At 45.6% G+C, this 23403-nt stretch overlaps 1 protein-coding gene across 2 annotated transcripts in view; it reads left to right on the top strand.

The window, feature by feature from the left end:
- Positions 1-940: 940 nt before the first annotated feature.
- The window catches only part of LOC142575746 (thialysine N-epsilon-acetyltransferase-like), a 39871-nt gene continuing 17408 nt past the window's right edge, over positions 941-23403 (top strand). For both annotated transcript variants that reach the window (XM_075685357.1, XM_075685358.1), the window contains exon 1: positions 941-1808. In XM_075685357.1, the coding sequence (XP_075541472.1) occupies positions 1280-1804 (525 nt within the window). In that variant the 5' untranslated portion in view covers positions 941-1279 and the 3' untranslated portion in view covers positions 1805-1808. The remainder of the gene's footprint in view (positions 1809-23403) is intronic.

Raw genomic sequence — 23403 nt, 5'->3', positions numbered from 1 at the left:
CCTTTCAAGGCTGGTCTGTGTGGACTCGTGTGACCGTCGGCGGACTGCCAACACCGTGCGCACAATGCCGACTTCCCGGAATCGGTACTCGCCCTCCTGGCACCTGCCGCGACGCGTCACCCAACACCGCGAGGTGCCTGTGACCCCACATAACACAGCAACTGTCGCCCGGCCGACATGGGGGGAAGTGAACCCCCTCTCTATACACAAAGCACGTCGCCGATTCGTGACACTTAAGAACACGAACAATCAGAGCGACCTTACACTACCCGCGAGGAAGAAGGGAGGCTTAATTGCTTGACCATTCCGGTCACTGGGCTGAGTGACTTGAGAGCTTTCAAATATATGTCCTAATTCAAGATTCACCATCCCTATGCATTTATGCTATATGCGCCTTATGGGACGGTAACGAAGCGATGGAGGACGAAGTCGCTGAAGTGGCGTCACCAAGACGTCTCTTGATGATTACATAGTGGTTAGAAGGCTATGTTGCTCAATTACTAATTGCATTAACGTCGGCAGTCATTATGACTTCTGCCGGTGTCTTTTTTAGTTACCTTAATTTCGATTTCGCACCGGAGTGAAGAAAATACCCATCAACGTGCCGGTTTAGTTAATTGATTGGAAGATAGAACGCGCCCTTTTCGATTTTGTTCTATATATATTTGTTCAGCACTGGTTTGACACCCTGCCTCATAATTTTATTCTTAAGATCCGACAATATTCAGTTATTCGAATTCATATTGAACACACTACAACCTCATTCTTTTCATGCAATAGCTTTGGCCGAAAGCCTACCGATCTCCTTCACAGCCATCCACGTAGCTTTTGTCGACGGCGCTTTATGCATTTGAACGCTGCACGATAAGGCGACTGGCTCTGGCACATCTCCAGCTCTCCGTGCGGCGCATATTGACTCTACCATCATCCATATCCCAATCGCATGATAGTTTCGTCTCGACAGCGGCGCTTGCTTTCCCTTTTCTCTAGAGATTCGCCTCCTCGTTTCCGCGAAACGCCGAACAGAAACTGCAGTTCCTCGAGCACGGTTTTTGGGCGTCGCGATTTTCATCAAAGCTCCCCGCGAAGCTCCACAGAGGGCTCTGGCTGTCTGGCACACGTTTAGCCACGGGATGCGACAACGCCAACGGCAAACGGAGACTTGCTACCGGCGTTGCAGCAGACGGGCACCTATCACGGAAGGCTCGCTTGTGGCTGGCAGCGTCGCGCGGTCGCGTGTTTTGCGCAGCCGGAAACGCGAGAAGGGAACGTCGTTGAAATGTCGTTCGAGGTCAGACAGGCCGAGCGCAAGGATTGCGCCGCCATACTGGGCCTGATCCGCGAGTTGGCCAACTACGAGCGGATGCTGGACCAAGTCAGGTCGACCGTCACCGACCTCGACGAGCACCTCTTCTCGGACGACGACCTGCGCTGGGCCTGTGCGAACGTGGCGACGACGGCGGCCGGCGAGAGCGACGGAGAGTGTGACGGCGAGCGTGTCATCGGCTTCGTTCTCTACTTCTTCGTCTTCGACCCGCTGACCCTCGAGCGCGTCGCGTACATGGAGGACCTGTACGTGCAGCCCGCGCACCGAGGCCGGGGCGTCGGGCTGGCGCTGTGGCGCTCGGTCGCCGAGCACGGTCTCCGGCGCTCGTGCGAGGTGCTCAACTTCGAGGTGCTCGACTGGAACGCGCCGTCGCTGGAGTTCTACGCCAAGCGGGGTGCCACCAACATCACGCGCTCGCGTGGTTACCAGCACCTCAGGTTCTCCGCTGGCCCCTGCGGCTCTTTTCGAAGCGTTTAGGACGGTTCGTGCTGGAAATTGCGATTCGTGTTGCTTCAAGTTGTTTTTCTGTGGAATATTTTTATTTTCGTCACTGCTTAAAATTGTGCCCCCGCGATCCCTACTTTGTACGAGTATATACAGCTTACTAAGCGCCACTGTGGCCCGCTGACCCGTGTAGAAAAGTTGTGGGGAAGAGGTCGCTTATTCTATTCCCGGCCACAGCAGCTGTATCCGTATAGGTTGAAGTACAAACGCTCTCCTGCACTCACCTTTGCCGGCTACGTTTCCACGTTCGAGAAAAAAATTTGATAAAAAAAAACGAAGATAAATTTGCCTCAAGTTTAAGAACCCGCAACTCTGCACCAAAAATACATGCCACAGTTCGGTTAGCTCGACCTGTTAGAGCACCTCAAGCGGACAGATATATTAGTTTGCAGGTTACGTCAAATGTTGCAATAATAATGAGGGTGTCGCAAAAGTTTCGCAAATTAGGACTGTATATTTCAGTGGCGCACAATAGATGGTTTTTTGTGTGTGTGTGTTATCCATGTGCAGTTTATAGAATTGTAATACTCTTATTACTTATTCAGAATTGTTGACTTGTACAACTTTTTCTTACTAGATTTTATTTTTTTGCTTTTAAATGCAACTAACCTCATAATTAGCCTTGAAATAGAAAAACGATTTCTGCGTTCCCATCTTTGCAGATGAGCGCTCCCGACCTAAAGCTTCATATTAAAACTATTCGGTGAAAGATTAATCCAAATTCTCAACTTAGTTTAATGAAAATACTAAGGAATCAATTCTTTACGAAGTGGACCCTCAACTCAAATACCATGCTGCATGTAGAACTCTCGAAAAGTACCGAGACACTAATTCATCGACTGCGCCTTCGGACAGCATACACCAAACATTTCCTATATCGCATAAAACGGGTTTCTTCCCCGGCTTGCTCCCGTGGCCACGATGATGAGGATGTTCGCCATCTGCTCCTCAAATGCCCCATGTACGCGATGCAAAGACGGCAGCTGGAACAAGAGCTACACTCCATTGATCCTCTCCGGCCTTTTTCGCTCGCGAAATTGCTGGGTTCATGGCCATCGAAAACAGCACAGCGAAAAGCATTGAACGCACTTGAGCATTTTTACGAAGAAATAGGCATCATTAACAATCCTTAACAAGTACTAGGCACTGCACTGAGTAATCACACAATGTTACTGTAACTTGCTCGTATTACTTGTAAATATTAATGCTTGTATGTTACGTGTTATACGTTTTTTTGTATTGTGTGCGTGCATTACTTTAACTCTATGTAATTCCTCATCTGCTTATATGCTCATCGCAGTCTACACCACGGGCATTTGTGCGTGTTTTTGACTGTTTACAAACTCATTTGCGGTGCAACTTGCATTTGACTTTCATATTGTTATGTTCACAGGCGTATAGGAGAGTGTACTGTGGAATTCTGAACCTATGACGTGATTTCTTCTCATTTTCTTGCATATTTTTTTTTAATATTGCTGTTTCCACTTTAAGAAAAGGAGCAGCCGTCACCATTATGAGGTGACTATGTCTCTTTCTTTTATCTTATATCAATAATTTAAAAAAAACGAATTCTTCGACTGCTTCGTCTGCAAATCGCGGCTTTCCGACGCTGTAGTATGCGGGGTGATCTAGAAAGCCTTGCATATTTCTTAGAGATTAGGATGAAAACCAAATTTGAAAAATAATTTGAAAGCCGCGTCACACCGGAGAAGAGCTTCGCGCCGACCTGGACGAGGGTGTTCTACGCGTGATACGAGAGTCTTTCAATGCTTAGGAAGACTCTGGTAATGCGTAGAAACTATGATGAAAATTTGCAGGACTTTGGGCTGTAGCGAACTCGAAATCGCTTGTGGTGTGTGAACGGGGAACTGCAAACAACGCGGCTTGTGAGATATGCACGCCATAAACACTCTGCTTACAATCTTTCACATAATAAATGGTTTAAAAAACAAGCAAAAAAGCATTCAGTGGTGATTTAGCGGTAAATGCGACAGAAATGCGTCCGCGTTTCGTCGCACCTCTCTGATGTCAGGATAGGATAGGAATAAACTTTATTCGTCCGCAACGGTTATTGACGTTGGTGCCCGGGGCTAGGCTGCCAGGGGTCCATCGCCCGAGGAAAATCTTTCGAGATCCTCGGCAGCGGCTCACTCCTGGTCTTCGGGTGCCTCGCTCAGGAGGGCGGCTTGCCATCTCTCACTGAGGCGCCCCGCTTCAGAGGGTCCTGCTGTTGTCTTCCCCCTTCGTTCTTGTCCTTCTTCCGCATGGCGTTGGCATACCCAAAGGGATCCATGATTTAGACCGCGTACACCACGGAGCAAAGTGCTGATCAGGAGCTCAATCGACGCTCGTCCTTGCCTCTTTGAGATGCGAAGTTCAACTGATGGTCGTCCGGAAGTGAAAGAAATATACGGCGGTTGTCCCACGTAACAAGAGCCAAACTTTAAAGATATTTGAGTGCCACGTCGCTGGACCGAACCTAAGTAATGTTGTTTGCCATCGCTTGGAGATACGCACACTAGATATTTGTTTCTTTTTTCTGTATTTTTCGCATTCCGCCTGATTACACAATATTGCCGCCCCATTACAGCGCCTCGAGGCACTTTGCATGTATTCGCGGGCTTCTGTCATGCTTGGAAAAATACGTTTATGAAACAGGTGTTGAGCGATGAAAATCTCGATCGGTGGATTTTCATGTTACTCTGAAATTTCCTGATTGACACTTTTCTTCTCCTTGTAATATTTGAGAATTGGATTAAATACGGATAATTGTGAAATTAGATGGAATGCAATAATCGTATCAGTGTCTGCAAGCGACGGACAACAACATTACCTTGGTTCTGTCTAGATGCGTGGCATTTGCATAATTCTAAAGCTTCGCTCAATTTGCATCGGCCAACCATTGCATACAGCGACGTCATTTTTCGATGGGCCCCAAGCGTGTTTAGAAAGTTGAGAATCGCAACTTCGCGTTTATCTACGGCTTTCTTGTCCTACAGTTTTGGTTGGGGGACCGCTTCTCATGAGAGTTAAAACAGCAAAAAAAAAACATAATAAAGAAGAAAGAAAACGTTTGGAAGGCAACATTAATAATTTCTCTTTACTGTCTTCATATATACAGGGCACGTAATTAAATTTAGCCAGAGTTTAAATATAGACTCTAAGACCACGCAACCAAGAGGATGTTGCTTACTATTGTATGGAGTGAGTAGCACCATTTCTTGTATTTTGCCTAATTGCATAATCATAGCCAAATTATTAACCACCTTGTGGAGCAACGTAGTTAGGCAAAACATTCCAATTATGGAATGCTTTGCCGAATGCTTTATGACCGAATAAACTGTTTCTAACTTTCCATAAATTAGGTATTTAAATCTACAGGGCAGGAACGCAGGCGTTGGCTGTGCGATTGATACCAGCAACTGTTGGCACATGCGCTGCGATAACGGTTACCCTTTCGCCGTTTAAGCCACAGCACACCCACTAAACGCTATGCTCGTTTGTACACGCGCCCACAGAAGTTTACGGACCACGGGATCTCAGGAAACGTTTAATTACAACGCAGCCTGTGAGAATAGCCAGTAAAACTGTATAAGACAATGTTGTTAGCATATTATAGTCGAGGCCTGAAAAGCAAATACCAGGCTGCGTTGCGAAGTTGCGGAGATATTCAGCTTTTGCTCACATTTCATGGTCCGTAATATTTTGAGGCCGGGTGTATGTGGAATGCTTCGGAGCACTGCAATCACAGCGCGCAAACGGGCTTGCCACGTGGTATTTTTTTTTTCATTTCGCTGGGCGTCTATAGCAAGCGAGAAAATAGTAATACTTGATCGCACGTTTTCAAACCGCAAGACAGCCTTGTAATTGGAACTTTCTGCCTAACTTCGTTGCTTCAGAAGTTGGCGAAGGAGTCTTGACTAATTATGAAATTAAGCAGAATACAATAAATACTGTGCCTTATTATACACAATAGTCAGAAACGTGCATTCGGTCGCATCGTCTATATATATATATATATATATATATATATATATATATATATATATATATATATATATATATATATATATATATAACAATGTATGATGAATAAATAAATCAATAAAAAATTCGATTAACGTGGTTACAGCCCGTTACTTACTTTGTTATTTTTACCTTGAGGGCAGCTGGTTGTATGAAAACCTCGAAGGGCGGTAAAATTGATTGAACATCCATTCCTTGAAAATCGTAAAAATAAAGAAGTATGCGTGTCAGTCTTATTACTAGGGAGCCAAAAAATGCATGTATAGGGTCCCTGTACTTTGTTTCACGAGCGGTTTGCAGCGCTGTTGAAGGTAGGGGCCTTTTAGCCAATCAGGGCTGCAGGAGCACAGCAGATAGTCCGTGAAATATTCGAGCACTTTAGGGCTAGATTGAAAACATTAAGCACAAAAAACTTTAAACAGTTTGGAGTGACACTTTTAAAGTATAGAGAGCGCTGTCAATCAGTCGCGAAACTCGTAGCAATGACCCGCGCGTGACACAGCCCCTCGGAGACCTGTTACAAGGTGGCGGTGCGCCGTCTTTCGACAACATGGCGTCGCCCGATTCGGTTGTGTCCCGTGTGTGCCGTTCGTGAAATGTGCGCTGTTGTCCCAAGCTGGCGAAGCAGATAGCTTTAAACGTTCTTGAAGGGGCTTCTCGTCGAGTGCGGATGCAGTTTAAGCTTGAATTCTCCTATCAAGACGACTGCAAAACTCAGCTAGGTGAGTGAGCGAACGCTCTAGCAGTGGACAACTGAGACGGAGAAGGTGGGTACAGTGTTGTCACCGAAGAAGCGTTGTGGTAGAGAAGGCGGTGAACGGACAAGGAAGCTGAACGATTTTGACCTGAGCGTGTTGCGAAGCGTGGTGCACGACTGCTTCCAGAGAGGGGGGATTCCGACTCTCACCGAAATGGTGCAGCGTTTTAAGGAGGACTACACGCTCGCGACTGTGTCCACAGGAACGATGCAAGGGATGCTGAAGCAGCTCGGCTTCCGATACGAGTAACAGTCTCCGAATGCACTGCTGATGGAAGCGACGCACATCGTGCAATGTCGCACCCGGTACCTGCGGCAGATAGCGGAGCTGCGACGCCAGGGTAGGGCAATTTTTTCCACCGATGAAACGTGGGTATAGACCCCGGCCACTCGCGCAGTCGGGTGTGTACTGACGGTGCCATCCAGTCTGCACACGAAGCACGTCGATGCGGACTCACGACTGGTCTTCGGAAAGCCTGTGGCAAAGGCGGCAGACGGATTGTGACGGATTGCGGTAATGAACGTGGTTTTGTCGAAGGCGCTGCGGAAGTCTTCCGAGCTAAGAAGAGCTCGGCTGACTACCACGACGAAATAAACGGAGGGGTTCTCACGAAAAGTGGTTCTCACAGAAACTTCTTCCACCACTACCACCAGGTAAAGTTATCGTCATGGATAGCGTGCCATAACATTCTGTGAAGCAGGATAAAGTGCCGCGCATGAGCAGCCTCAAAATGAGATACAGGAATAAGCGCTGGTAAAAGGTGTTGCGTGGAGTAGCGACGTGGGGAAAGCGGAGCTCATGAAGCCTGTCGGCAGCGTAAATACAGGTGGGGACCGATACCGTGTGGACGACATCGCTGAAGCTTCTGATCACCTCGATGTGCGCCTGTCCTCCTACTACTTCCAACTGAACCCTATAGAGCTTGTTTGGAGTGCCGTCAAGGGCTACGTGGTTAGTGGAAGTAAGATGTTTAAGCTTCAAGTCGTGCGGCCTCTGGTTTCCCAAGGCATCGCGCAAGTGACTGCAGACAAGTGGAAGAACTATGTGGAGCATGTTCCCTGTCAGGAAGATGAGATGAGAAAACTGCACCACATAATTGACAATGCGTTTGACCAAGGTCCTGCGGTTGCAACCAATCTGGGGCTCTGTAACGTAAAACTGTTGCAATATGTTTTTATTGCAATCTCCTGACGTCATATTTGCGTAACCGCCGAAGCAAGTGTAGGGTGGTGACCAGCAGGGTCGTCTGAACAGGCCAATCAAACACACTCCTCAATTATAGGAGGTCGCTTTTGTTTGCTTTAAAAACGAATAACATCACCTACTCTTAGCGGCTTGTCTTATCCAAATGGCTGACCAGAGGCCAGGAGCACGCTCAAGTGGAGAGGGATTGGATGGGGCCGAGCCAGTGCAGAGAAAATCGATAACCGGATGAAGACGGTGGTGCCGGCGTCTGGGATTGGTCCGCGTTCCCTTACTCAACTTGCGGTGGCTGATCAAAAATTGCGGTGCCATGCAACGGAACTTTAAGAAAGTCGCTAAAACGGATCTTCAGCAAAGGAGAGTTGCCAGAGCGACGTCGTAAACGTGATGAAAGTGCTCGAAAATGTTGCACTGCCACGCAAAAAGTTTTATTGTACGCAAATAAACCTAAGCTCTCAGGCAGGTGCGCGTAGCCATTCCCTGAGCGATCGGCGGCAGCCATCTTTTATTCCTTTCGGAACGGGGCAGCCGGGGGCTATTCAGAAGAAGAAGACACTTTATTAAAGACTAGTCCGGCCGTTTTTGATGTGGTGGCCTCTTGTGGCGGCTCGAAGTGCTTGAACTCGGGCGGCACCTACGGCTTGCCGGACGGCCCAGAGCTTGGCTGCCATCTCTGAACGTTTGAGAGCCGCGCCAAGCGGCGGTGAATTCAGTTTTTTTTTCGGCATATTAATGCATCTTTTACGCGTACATGTCACTTTGATGCGGTGAGTTTTCGTGGTTCTGTGACGTCGCCTGACAGGCAGGTGAAGTGGGTGCTTCCCGAAAAATTTTGATCCTGGCAGTCCAGAGGGCCCGCGAGAGAGACGTCAGGTTTCACCTGAAGCTCCCCGAGTGGGCCTAGCCAGGCGACGTTGAGTTTACTCGCGTCTATTGTGGACCTAATAAAGTTGTTTCACTCAGTCACTCACCAATAGCCTAGGGCTAATGGCGAAAAGGCGAGGAATGGGAAATAACTATTTTTCTTTTGTTGGGTCCAGTCATGCATAATCATTGTGTACACGTCATATCAGATGGGGAGCTATCGTGGTTTTTGTGACGTCGCGTGACAAACAGGCGAAGCGTGGGGGGGGGGGAGGAGGGGGAGTCCCTCCTCCCCCCCCCACGTTTTTGACTGATCGCTGAGGGCTGATTGCACAATTGGAATAGCAAAGTTTGGAACAGCTTTACGTTATAGCGCCTCTGGAAGACGAAACAACCAGCGGTGCTGATCTCACTTGTGACGAGGACGATGAATTGTGAACCCCTCTAACGGGATAACGGGATTCATTTCTTACGTGCACACAAGTCGAGGTCATTCACTACTGTCGCAGTGAGGGCAGCGAAAATGGAAACGAGAACGTCTCCAATGAGACATGGCAGGCGCCGTAAGGTGGGGGCTCCGGATTAATTATGGCTGCTTGTTTGCAGAAAAAGAAATGGGGCCAGTCCCTTTGGAACGGGCGTCGCCCGTCCAAAAAGAGAAAAAATATCAAGAACAGACCAGCGCTACCTGCTACAAAAACAAACAAGCTAAATATTAGTACACTTCTTTAACATAGATGGTGCCACCTGTCATTACTATCACGGGGAAACAGGCGCGTAAAAACACTATTTTCTGATGCGCTCCATCCTGATTGGCTAAGCGGCCCCTACATTCCACTGCGATGCAAACAGCTTGTGAAAATACGTATAGGTTACACGTTTTCATTACATGGGGTTTTAGCGAGCGACCCTTTATAAGCTGACCGTACGAATATACATTTTGCTCCAAAACATATCGCTGCCGGCATATGTGCCTAGCTTGCCAAGTTGTTTCTTTAAGGGATATGTAGGAATGTTGAAAATAATTTGCCCTGAGTTCTTACGTTCATGTCCTTTACAATGCAAATTACATATCAAGAAGCAAATTGCACATTAGCCAGAGCAATGCTCGGGGCTTTTCAAGTTGTCGTATGTTAGTAGTGTACATAGGGTTGGCTCCATTAGCAATTGCACTGCCGTAGCCTTGATTAGATGCAACATTCTGTTTACCTATGTGGTATGTGAATTCTTAACCGCCTTGTTCATATACGGAAGGAATGAATTACGCTCCCATTCGCCCGTGCTTGTGCTACCGTACTTGAGGAAACAGGTTAGTTCGGAGGCCTCGAACATGCACGTGCGTATACAGATACCTTCCGAAGATGTATGCCAGTGAGAACAATACATCAAAGCGAAGCTGTGTAAGCAACTTCTCACTTTTCACAAGTACTAAGGATCTGTCAAGAGGAAACTTTAGCTCGAGTGCTCTTAAGTACATGTAAAAAGAGAATTCGTTTTTCTCGGTAACCACTGCACCAAATTCGACGAGGTTTCTTGCATTTGAAATAAAAACCTAAACTCTAGTGACTGTTGGTTTGGAAGTTGCTCTAGTGCTTGGAAATGCGATGCGGTACATTCGCATTCATGTAAATGCAGCTATGATAGAATTTTTGGAAAACATTGGTGGTGCTGAAGTTGTCGGCGAACTCGGTAGTGTAGTGTGCACGGGGAACTGAAAAAGACGTGGCTCGCGAGATATGCACGCCATAAGCACACTGCTTATACTGTTCGATTTATTAAATGGGTTCAAACAAACAAACACAATCAATCAATCAATCAATCAAAGCCCGAAGGTCCCACGCGCTGTGAGAATATATGTTATGCGAAGCAGTGTACAGGAAGTCTACCAAGTTAACGAAAATACCATGAGAGCACCAAGGTGTAGGCGGCTGTTTCATGATATTCATGTCATGATCTATCATTTATGCTCGTCATACACTCTTGTCAGAATTCGCTTTCCTGGGGTCTATATGGGGGAGGCCGCGCTAAGCCTTGGTCCGGCCCATGGTGAGCTCTTGTTTATTTATGATGACCGTGTTGTCTTGGGCGATTGCAACTGATTATGATCAAGTGTACGAGAGTTATCTTTTTGTGATAAACACCAGTTGGAAGTTTGCGCTCTTTAGTGTCTCGTCTCCACTCTTGCACTTCAGTTGCACTGCAGTTCAATGTCCACTTCAGTTTGGTACATACCAAGTTAACGAAACGACCATGAGAGCACGAAGACGTAGGAAGCTGTTTCATGACCTACATGAAACACACTTCATGATATTCAAGGCATGACTGATCATTTATGTTCGTCATACACTCTTGTCATACTACGACAATTTTGGTACATACAGAGTTAACGAAACCACCATGAGAGCACCAAGACGTAGGAGGCTGTTTCATGACTTACATGAAACACACGTCCCCACCCCATGATATTTATGTCCTAATATTAATGTCATGACAGGTTATTTATGTTCGTCATAGACAATTGTGATACTATGGTAATGTTGGCACATGCCAAGTTAACGAAACGTCCATGGGAGCACCAAGGTAGGAGGATGTTTCATGACCGACATGAAACACACGTCCATGATATTCATGTCATGATATTGATGTCATGACATATAATTTATGTTCCTCATACACTCTTGTCATACCATGCCAATTTTGGTACCTACGAAAATAACGGAACAACCATGAGAACACAGCAGCATAAGCAGCTATTTCATGACCTTGATGAGATGCACGTCGCGGCATTTATTTCATGACTATCATATATGTTAGTCATGCACGCTTGTCATACTATGCCAATCTTGGTACATACGAAGACATAGCCAGATATTTCATGACCTTCATGAGACGCATGTCTTGAAATTACATTAATTTATTGACCTATCATTTATGTTGGTCACGCACTTTTGTCATAATATGCCAATTTTAGTACCTACCGAGTGAACGAAATGACCATGGGAGCGTCAAGACGTAGGCAGTTGTTTTGATGACTTACATGATACGCACATCATGGTATTCGTGTCATGACCTATTGTTTATGTTCGTTATGCACTCTTGTGACCGTCTATGACCGTGAGGCGCCTGTCGTCTTCGAATACGAGCTTTAGGGCGAAGCGGAAGTACTTCCCCGCTGCTTAAGTTACTCTGAAAAGTGTAATGAATCAATGAATGAGTTAATTAATTGATTAGATTGATAATAACAAACATCATTAACTTTGTTATTGTTACCTTGAGGGCAGTTGTTTATATGAAAAGCTTGAAGGACGTTACAATTTATGACATGGACATTTCTTGGAAATCCCATAAAATAACGAAGTATGCGTGTCAGTACTAACACTATAGAGCCAAGACATGCAAGCGTAGGCTCCCTAAGCATTGCGTTTTCGTTACATGCGGTTTTAGCAAGCGACGCCTTGTGGTGACCCCGCTAATAGACGTTTTTTGTCAAAACATTCGCTGCAGGCATATCTGCATCGGTTATGGAAATTTATTTTAACGGATACGAAACAATTATAAAATTTTGTTTCTGTAAATTTTTTTCTAGTGCAAGTAACATACGAAGATGAAATTTGCAGTCCAACCAGCGCAAGTTCGAGGGCTTTTCAGGATATCGTGTGTTAGCAGTCTTCACAAGCCTCCGGTTCCATGATCACTTCGAATTTGTGATAGCCGTTTACGAGAGACCGGCATTTCTCCAAATAGTCTGCGAATGCAAAAAGCACCCGCGGACAAAGTATATTCAAGCACCAAGAGTTAAGACAAGTGGGAAGCACAGCTGACAAGCCCTTAGAGAGAGAGTGAACTTTAATGAGCACCAACAGTTCAGTCGGCTGGGCTATAGGCCTCCCACGATGGGACGTCGAGGTCTTGCCTCTTCGCCGCTTCGTAGGCCTGCTGGGTCGCCCAGAGTTGGTCGTCGAGATGGGAGCTGCGCAGGGCGGCGGGCCATCTCGACGAGAGGGTCACGGGATTAAGGTCTGGGTATTGATGTTTGCACTCCCATAGTATGTGGGGGAGTGTTGCTGATTCAGTTTTACAGACCTTGCACGTCTGGCTCTGGTAGATGTCGGGGCATATTACTGTGATAGCGTGTGAGGGAGGGCTATGTATTCGTCTGTAATAGGCGAAGGGTGGTTGCCTGTGCTCTGTTTAACTTGCGGTGAGGGGTGGGGAAGGTTCTTCTTGCGAGGTAAAATGACTTCACAAGGTCGTTGTATCTTGTAAGGCGGTCGCGTCCTGGGGGTGCACCTGCACCGTCTCCGGCACGGCTGACTATTCCTCGTGCTACGGAATGTGTAACCTCGTTGAGGTTGGTGAGGTGCGGGTGGACAACGCCGGTGGGTGCTGGGATCCAGACGAGGGTGATTTGATTTTCAGACGAATGCGGGGCTTGTCGTAAGATACGGAGTGATTGCTCAGAAATACGACCTTTGATGTAGTTGTTGATTGCTGCGCGAGAATCGCTCAGTATGGTGTGACAGGCTAGGTCAAGAGTGGCCAGGGCGATGGCCACTTCCTCGGCCGTCTCGGCATTTTTAGTAACGATGCTGGCAGCATGTCGGAGCAAGCCGCCTGCTGTGGTAACCGCCGCAAAGCGCCGTCCATCTTGGTACTCAGCTGCGTCGACGAAGGTGACGCCCGCGGTGTTGGCATAAGCTTTGATGAGGGAGGTAGCTCGTGCCTTCCTGCGTTCTTTGTTGTGGTCTGGGTGCATGTTTTTCGGAATAGGGTCGGCGTGTATCCATTGCTGAATGTCATGTGGTATTGGGTGTTTGTCTCCATGTTGACGGTGGTAGGTGATATTAAGCTTATTTAGAATGCTGCGGCCCATTTCCGTGAGGGTAAGCCGCTCTAGTTGAGATCGACGTTGGGCTTCGATTAACTCGTCTAGCATGTTGTGGATACCTAATTGTAGTAGAAGTTCCGTGCTGGTGTGGTTGGGTAGTCCTAAGGCCTGCTTATAGGCTCCTCTGATGATGATGTCCAGTTTAGTTTTTTCAGCTTTGTACCAGTTGAGAAAGGGCGCAACGTAAGTAATGTGACAGACGATAAAAGATTGGACAAGGCGGATGAGGCTTTCTTCCTTCATACCCCCTCGTCGGTTGGTCACTCGTTTCAGCAGTCTGGATGTATTAGCGGTCTGTCGAAGGATCTTGGAGATAGCCGTAGAGTTAGCTCCGTTGGCTTCTATGGTCATACCAAGAACGCGGACGCTAGGGACCACGGGTATAGGTCTGCCATCCCTCAGGTTGAGCTCTATTTCCTCGTTTTGGCGTTTATTCGTGGAGCCCCGCGGGGGGCGTCCACGGAGTTTGGGGCGGTATGTGAGAAGCTCCGACTTTTCAGGGGAACAGCGGAGTCCCGTGCCTTCAAGACACGGAGCAAGAAGCATTCAGGAGTGGAAACTCCGCTCTCTGCGGCGACCAGAAAAAGTCACAAGCCCGCGGAGCCGTTATCGTGGTGGCGGCGCCTGGCGGCCTGGAAAGAAATTACCGCCGTTGAGAGCACCGTTACTAGATAACTGGTAATTTAGTAACGTTGGTTGAGAGCGCGCCGCGCGCTGGAGCCGCCTGCCCGAGCGCTGCATTTTCTTTTTTTTTTTCGCTGCGGCTTCTACGACGCGCCGCATGGCGCCGCCACTGTATACGGCCCCGTTGGCGCATCTTTATCTGGTCACACGCGCTCGCTCGCGCTGACGGGAGTTTCACCTCCTAAATATCTCACTCCGTCTTCAAGATAATTTTGTATGACGTCAATGGCGTCTTGTAGGGCAGTTTCGATTTGGTCGTCACTGCCCTTTGCAGCCCAGATTGTAATGTCGCCGGCGTATATGGTGTGTTCAATGCCGTCAAGTTTTTGTAGTTCTTGTGCTAATCCGAGCATAACCAGATTAAACAGTATTGGGGAAATGACAGAGCCTTGCGGTGTGCCCTTGCTGCCGAGGGAGAGTTCCTCCGATCGAATATCTCCGACCGACAGGAAGGCCTTCCGATTGGATAGAAAGTCTCTTACGTAGTTGTAAGTGCGTTCTCCAAGGTTGAGCAAATTGTTGACAAGCCCTTACGTTTTTTTTTATTTATTAAGTTTCTGTTACTATTTCTATCTAGGCGAGGCTGACTACCTTATTATACGCTACTTTAGGTCATTTATTATGGGTTAATTTCTCGTCATTGATTGTTCAGTTATTTTCCTTTTTAATAGTTAATTATTTGTTAGCATATTTATTTCATTTCTTAATCGTATTACCACCCGGTTCGTGGCCATTAATTCAATCTTCTCCATCATGATCATGAAACCAAACCAAGCGCGTGCATTCGGGCACAAGGAGAAGCCTCGGGAACAACAGGTTAGAACGGCCGCGCCACTAGTAAGAGACCAACTGATTTCCAGCCATCTTCCGATAACGGCGTCCTGATCTTCGGCCCTCGTCGCACTGCGTGCTTCGAGGGGAAAGGAGGCGAGGACAATCGCCGCCTTTCGTGCAAGCCGCGATCGTGCACCTTGCTTTGCCGGAGGTCGTTTCGGGCAGACAGGCTAGCGCCGTGGTTAAAGGGACACTAAAGTGAGAAATTATTTCTTCTGCATCAGTAAATTACCGTTCTACAACACCAAAAACACCACTCTTGCAACAACAAGACGTTTGGTAAGCCAGAAAAAGCGCAAGAACGAAATACGGGTGGCGACGCCTACTTAAGTTCCCGCACCTGGGGGCTGTGACGTCTTGGGTTTGATGGCATCTTCTAGGGCCTACTAATTATATATAGCGGCACAGATTGACTACATTGTGTTCTAAAGGAACCAAATATTAAATATGGCAAGTTTCGGGAACTTTTTTATTCAGCCAACGCGGCCCAAATGCGAAAACATACTTTGGAATCCCTGACGTCACGCTGACGCACCGGCGCTGGGGTTTCGGCGCGAAATTCAAATACTGATACTTGGACCTTAATTTTCTCATCTAATAATCAAACTATTTTCTTGAAATGACTGCCTTCAGGGTTCTCAAACAATGCTTCATTAGTCTAAACTGATTTATTGTTTCGCTTTAGTGTCCCTTTAAAGAACTGCGGCCGGGACTGCGATGTTCGGTGAGTAGCACAAAACGCGCACTGCTCAGACGCTCGCCCGCTCCCTGTGCCCGGTTAATGTAAGGACAGTTTGGTCTATGAACTTGTTGATGCTAGATACTGGCGCAAGTTCACTGGAACGGAAAGGGAGCGGTAAGACACACATTAAAGAAAGGCATGGCATATGGTCATGTTCGTGTTATGAATTAATGCACTGGATTACAAAAAATAAGCAGAGGGAAATTGCACGCTGAGAATACCGATAAATTTACATACAGTGCGACGCAAATTGAGAAATAATACTGAAATGTCTAAGAATTTTAGAAGACAAAAAAAAAAAGATTGCATCGTCTATAAAAAAATTATTTTTCAACAGTTCTGATAGCGTCCACGCAACAATGGTTGCTAGTGTACTGTCAAATGCTCATATGCTGCGACCTAAAGCTCACGGCACGGTGCGAAAACGCGCTCACAGCGAAAGCAGAACATTGTGCGCGGCCATGCATGCAGGCGCGCAGTCAGTCGCTGCATTGAGGCTTTATTCTGTTATGCCCCATTTGGTTATACAGACAGCCCACTATAAGAACATATTTCACATAGTTTACTTTCAGCGTTTGCCTACCTTTCACACAAGAAGCCGGTTCGGGAGACTCCATCGCGGCGACCGCGCGTAGTGGCGTTCACTGTACGTATTCGGTAAAGAGATAGCGTCTGTAAACGATTCTGTGTATTCAGTTTGCTCAAGATTATTATATCGACAGTCAAAAACTTCCCTCGTTTTGAGAGTACCTACATAAATTTCTACGAGGGCTGCCGCGCGGTGTTTTTATTGAGCGCCGTAAGCGAAACCTATGGGGAGCGCGCCGCGTGATCCCTCATACTACGCAAGGGAGGCGCTTCCGACAGATGGCAACTCCGTAACTCCTCGCCCGCATATAGTTCACGTAAAGGCTCCACTTGACCGAGCTAGGGATCGCTGAGCTAAAATTTTCAATTCGTGAGGCGCTCCGCTACCATCTCCGCTCGCCCACTGGCCCGTAAAACTGCTGAGCTATGACCCTCAATTGACCGTGTCGCTTCCCTCCCCCATCTTAATTGGTTAAGGTTGCCCTGGAACCTCCCTGGCAATGCCTACGAAATTTTGAAACTTCTCCAAGTAGTTGTCTTCACAATGACTAGAAGCGTAGCTTGGAGACATGAAGTGCTAGCCATATGGTGTTGAAATTTTTCGACATATTTTTTCTAACTAAACATGAGTACACCTTAGAGACATCAAGTGCTAGAGCTTGACATAGCTCGAGCCTCTTCTATACTGCTCAAGCTGTATCAAGCTAGCTGGTAGCGAACTTGTGCTTCCTGGGTCGCCAAATGTCACGTCATAGTGACACTGAACAACTGAACAACTGCAGCGGCACAACACAAGTCACGAAACTGTTTAGTGGTGAACCTGTGCCCAGCAAAACAAGTAACCCAATGATAGCAGTGAGCGAACTCGTCCATCGTTGAAATCTGATCTGCGGACAAAGCGGTCGAGCGAGTCGGCTTTTATACATAACGTGGCTTGTCTAACGCTCCAGTGTAATCACTGGTGCTCGCATACCTTCCAGAAAGTACAACACACAGGAAAAAGGGATAAACAACTACACATGTCAACATTTTGGTATTATATTATGATGTGCCGAGACGTTACCTTTTCTTTTTCTTTCTTTCTGGCAGCCCACGCATGCCTCATCCTGTTGCCAATATTTATTCCAATACGCTCTTGTCATTACCAAAGCAAAATTTGCTGAGTGCCGACAATGAGACAGTGCTTGGCACATCGCTGGGAGCTGATCACATCGGCCTGAAGAGCTTGAGCCATAAAAAGGTGTACCTATGTCGCTGAGCTTGCTGGCGCTGGCTCGGCCACATATGTGAATGCGTAGGGCTGCATAATGCCTGCATAATCCTGGCTACGCCAGTGCTACAATATAACAATGTCAGAGTTTCACGAACAATGGCTCCAATGCCCTTGGCCATAAAACCCCTGCTTGAAGCACTCGGTCGTAAAGCCTCCCGCTTTTTCCTGATTAGTGCAATCACGATTTGAGCACAGAGGTGGGTGGAAACAGATCTGCCTCCGAAAAAGAATGTTGCATGCAGGGCTCCTTGCAGGGGGCATGATGTGGGGACGCCCCACGGAAGTGAAGCCTATACGAATTCTCAGAGAAAAAACTATATTTTGTGAGGACCATCTAAAATAATATGGAGACTATAATCGCACCCTTTCTGTAAGGCAGAGACAGGCATACCGGTTGTCCGCTGAGGAGGCACTTTGCTGCAATTTATTTAATCTCATTTGTAAATGTTACAAAGAAATAAGATTGACATGTTTTCAACCAGGTCCCAAATGCAGATATGTTCAGAGGGAGACCGCAATTGGGGATATACATGTGTGATGAAATTGAAAAGAGCAGTGTTTTCTTCTGTTTGGCAGAAGTCTGGACACAATGGAAATTCTGCTACAAAATTTACATACTGCTCTGTTCACACAATTCTGAAACATGGGAGTATACATACTTGTTATGCCACCGACAGAGCAAATCCATTAAGATATTTTTTTTTTATGAACGCCGAGTACATGGAATCAGTATAACGAATGAGGATGCAGAATAGACTCAGTGACAGCAAATATTTGATTAACAATCAAGCTTAACTATACCTTGCGACATAGTATCAGCTTCCCAACGCATTGATAGAATTCATTGCGGTCAACAGCATTTCAACAACTTTAAGTGTTCAAACATTCCGAAGCATCCTAAAGTGGCTGCCATGACATGGGCAAGGATAAAAGCAAGCTCTGAGATCGACGCCAGACCAGTCAACGTTCTTGCACACATTCTTTTAGGAGTTTGCAGCATCAAGTAGAGCACCTAGACTTTTGCAAACCGTTTTCGACCAACTTGACAGCTGAAGATATGGTGCAGATTTGGCATTTCTACTTCGTACTTCTTAGTGCACATATATAACTTGTTATATCAGATCACATCTGATATAATAGACACATATCAGGCACATATATAACTTGTTATATCAGATCACTCTGCAGATCACAGAGTACTTCGTACTCTGTGATCTGCAGTTATATATGTGCACTAACAATTTGATGTTAAACCGCTCACTCTGAACGGCCTTCTTATTTTCGTCTTTTAGTATATTATTCAAGTAAAAGAAAAAATGATACAAAGAGTTTTCATGAGCACACGCCTCGGGAATCCCAACTGAAAGAAGTGTACTTATGCAGAGTGCTTATTCTTTCTGACTGGCTGCTTATCTTCGGATAAGGACCTCTTCGGCAAGAATAATACATCTGGTTTTGACAGTGACAATTCATTTGATTCTGTCAATGCGTACCATCAATTCTTGCCTAAAGATACAGATTTCTGGGACAAGAATGACACAGTCAGTTTCAATTGCAATGAGGTTTCATTTGATGTCAGTTTGTGCCATCTATTTCTGCCTCAGTCATATCACTATAAACATGACAAGCAAAATATCAAGCCTCAACATGAGGTTTGAATGGAAGAAGTTACATTGGTACAAAACAAGTGCCTGCAAGCAAAAGCAATGAAGTTGCAAGCAGACTAAGCAAATTTTTGTTTGGGTGACGAGCATTGTGTGTGTGTGAATGCCCAGCACAACCTTCTTGGTATAACATGCATGTACATTGACACATGTGGAAGAAACATGCTTACACACCAAGCTTCCACAAAATCGATTATTTGGTCACAAGGTTTTTAATGTCCGGAAGCAGCACATGGCCTTACGAGTGACACCATGTTGTAAGGCTCTGAATTAATTTTGACCCTGTGGGGTTCTTTCGTGTGCACAGCCTTAAGAAGAAGCTTTAGTCAGAACTCCAACTTCCCCATTCAAAAACATATAAAATGCAGAAATGCTTTCATTAGACAAGCACTGGGCCAACTTGAACGAAATTTGTTCCATTTCAGACAGAAACGTGCTTTCTAGCAAATGTTAGGAAGCAGAATGTTGATTTAGGGCCTCATAATTTTTACAAACATTGCCAAGTTCACAAAAATAACTGAAGCAAGAAGTTTACAAATCTGTAACTCTGTGCCAAAAACAGAGTGCCAACAGCACTCGCACAGTTCTTTCCTATTCCCTCCTACTAAGTTAAGTTTCCATGTCGTGCTAGTATGTACCCCCTACACTTGAACGAACTCACCCAGCAACATATTCTATCAAACAACGCATGTTGGGTAAAACTTGCTAATGTGCCCTTCTGGTTTACTATGCTATAGTCACATTGCTTACAGCACAGACGTGCATTCTTAACTACATTAGAAACACTTTTCAGTCACACTACCTTGTGGTTGTCCATCGGTTCCCGCTTTGGTATCACTTTAACAGTACCCATACAATTTCAAGCATGGAACACAGCATTAGGGAATATGGCAATATTAGGTTACAAGTACTGTGCTTGTGCCAGAATTCCTTAATGCCACTGCTAGTGTATTGCGCTGGTCAAAAGTGTTTAAAACATTTAGACAACCTCCGTGCAAATACCCAAAGCAACTATGAAGGGTGTATAAGGTAGCCAGTATTGTCGCCCAGCCTATAGATACATGGAGAGCTGAAAGAGCTCGCAACAGGTTTTGGTGTAATGTTAGAACAAATAACAAAAAAGTGACTCAAATCCTGAACTCCAACTTCCATGAACCACGTGAACAGAGTAAATAAGTGGCAGATATGTGGAAGCATGGTTGTAGGCAGTTTCTACCGCTTCTCCACATGTGCATGCAAAACGACAAGTGCTAAAACACAGGCCCTCACATATCTGTTTTGTACTACCATTGGCGTTGTAACATAAACAGCAGGAGCACCTAGTTCTGCATAACATCCAGTCTAGTTCCACGCTGCTAGTGTAAAACATTGGGCATGCACTCGAGCGAGGGTGCTCGGAAAATTCTGGGCTGTCACGAGTCTCTCTACCAACACAACACACATTATTACACTACGTACAACGATGCTTGAGTTAATGTCTACTTTGATTGAAGCTTATAACCAGCTGTACTCTATACGTCTGACTATGGTAGGAGTATACATTCTATTTTGGGCAGACAACATTACAACATCATGGCTAGTAAGTGCAGCACGGTTAAAATGGCTGTTCTTCCTTCCCGGTTTTCGTTATTAGTTAGTGCAAAGTCAAAGGTGCTTTCTGAATTGTTTGTGCCAAAGTGTTGTGCAAAGCCACTTCTATTTCACCATCACACAAAGCATGGCTGATCGAAGGCTGCAGGTACACCACTACTATATATGCCATAGCCACCAGAACAAATGCAGTCAAAGCAATCGAGGGTTTGGTGGTTCCTCTATAGTGCAACTAACTACTAAGCTCATCATCCCTGTTCCTTGCAATAACATTTGTCTTCTAAAGCAGTAAAACCACTTTACAACAATCCTTTTGGTTTCGCGCAACGTGACATCTGACCCTATCAGTCAGAGAAATTAAGTAAAAAGAACTTGCCGACATCGCCAAATTTATACAGCTGCATTTATTTGAATACAACATTTTTGTTGCATTCAAACAAGCACACCAAGCTCTAAATGCTCCCCTCAAGACTAGTACCAAGATATTCATCAGGCAGCATCAAACAACCTTCACTGCTGCTCAAAGAAACACCTTTCCTGTTCACAAAACCAGTGCTGCCCAGTCTTTTTTTTTTCTTCTTCTATCTACAATAAAAACTTGCACAAGTATATGGTTTAGTGTTCTACCCTTGTAAATGCACCAAATGATCAAGAAATTCTGACCGAAAATGCACTCAACCACAAACCCTTCGTAGCATTTTCTGCTGCTTTAGCTAAGCAGTTCACACATTAAAGGGGCACTAAATCAGCTTATACTAGTAAGGTGTTCTTTCTAAATGTTATTTACATTCATTTTGAGGCAGTAGGTGGATTTGTTGCGAAAGAGATTAAAGCCAAACTTTTTTTTCCCTAGAATATCGCACCGAAACCTAGGCAAAGTGGCAAACGGCAAATCAGTGCGACATCACTGATTTGAATGCTGTCATTTCTTTTCATATTTCAGCTTTTTGGAAAGTGAAAAGTCGTCTAAACTTGCTATGTTCAGCTTTTCGTTCTTTTAGAATACACAGTGGTCCTTCCTTACTGATAAACACTTAACTACATCTGAGCAGACGTTATCATAATTGGCAACATTACAGCGAGTTGGTGCAAAAGTTTCATAGTGGCAACTCTACCTGTCTTTCACGTTCAGATTGTTTCTGGATTACCAAGCTTTCTCTCGCTGTCCCTTAATACATGTTTTTACCGACCAAGTTAACCTTTTATAATCTGAATTCTTAAGTGAAGTGAAAATTCCATATTATATGTATCCAAATGACAAAAGTCAAAGAATAATAAAGACAAAATTCCCACTGGAGGTTTTCGCAATGAATGAAAGATTTCTCTCATGCACTGCCAAAAAACAATGCACTGTAAGCAGCATGTGCTTATTCAGACTTCTTAATTCCCAATCATAATACTGTAAAATGTGGCCACATATTATTTGACGACAACTTTGGTGCCACCCAAGGTGGGTTTTTATGCAGGAGGCAGCAGGCTCTAAAAAATAGCACACGGAGGCCTAACCTCAGCAGGATGTGATGCATGGCCATTTGGAGAGTCATATTCATCTGCAACACAAATTCAACAAACTATGTAGTTAGCACTGCTGATGCCAACATTTCTGAAAACAGCTTTGTTTGTTCTCTCGTCAAATATTTTCTGCAAAATGTTGATTACTACAGAATTCATGGGATCTCAAAGTGTTAAGTACCATCAACCTATGGTGTTAAGTACCACCAACCTCCCCCCTGCACTCCTCTCTCACTCATCCTCTCAGCTTTTGAACTCGAGTGTTTAAGTTTTGTCGAGATTACCCATTGTCAAGATTCTGCATGGTGGTATGGGCAACAGGCAAAGCATGTCAGTTCAATGTACAAGTAATAAATGCGCTAATGATGACGGATGATGTTCCATAGGCTGTGTTGCCATATGCTACTACTGTGTGGAGCTGCTAATGTGCGACAGCAAGCACCAGTGGAAGTAGAAATTCAGAAAGCAGACATCTTGGAAGTGGAAAGTGTGAAAGCGGAACTGGTGCAAGTGACAAATTGGAATGGCGACGCACATAAAGGGTCGGCGCTGCTTGGTAAAAGTGGCAGCAGCATGTGAATGTAGCGCCTTTAAGCACGAGCAGACTCTCTGATAATGACAAAGCATAATCTACTAATATAGCATAACTTGATGTTCTTCTTTAGTGCCCCTTTAAGTGTGATACCTTATACAGCCATTGAGAATACAGCCCCAAGATGCAAAGGGGCCTCAAAGGTCAAGCCCACAGTTCTGCCTCCTTCCTCCTTCTCTACTGAAAATCATGAAGGTGGATGGGAACACTACAGTCAAGTGGTGACTGCCAAAAAAGAGTGAAAGCAACTGCTTTGTAGTAGTTGCATCTTCCTCCTTTGCACTCAAGTAATGGACCCTGGAAATGGAAGCAAACATTGCTTAATGTGATGTGATGTGCTACGAAAAGTCACTA

The sequence above is a fragment of the Dermacentor variabilis genome, chromosome 3 (genome assembly GCF_050947875.1).
Source record: "Dermacentor variabilis isolate Ectoservices chromosome 3, ASM5094787v1, whole genome shotgun sequence".
NCBI classification, from domain to species: Eukaryota; Metazoa; Arthropoda; class Arachnida; order Ixodida; family Ixodidae; genus Dermacentor; species Dermacentor variabilis.
This window is presented reverse-complemented; position numbering and strand designations above follow the sequence as displayed.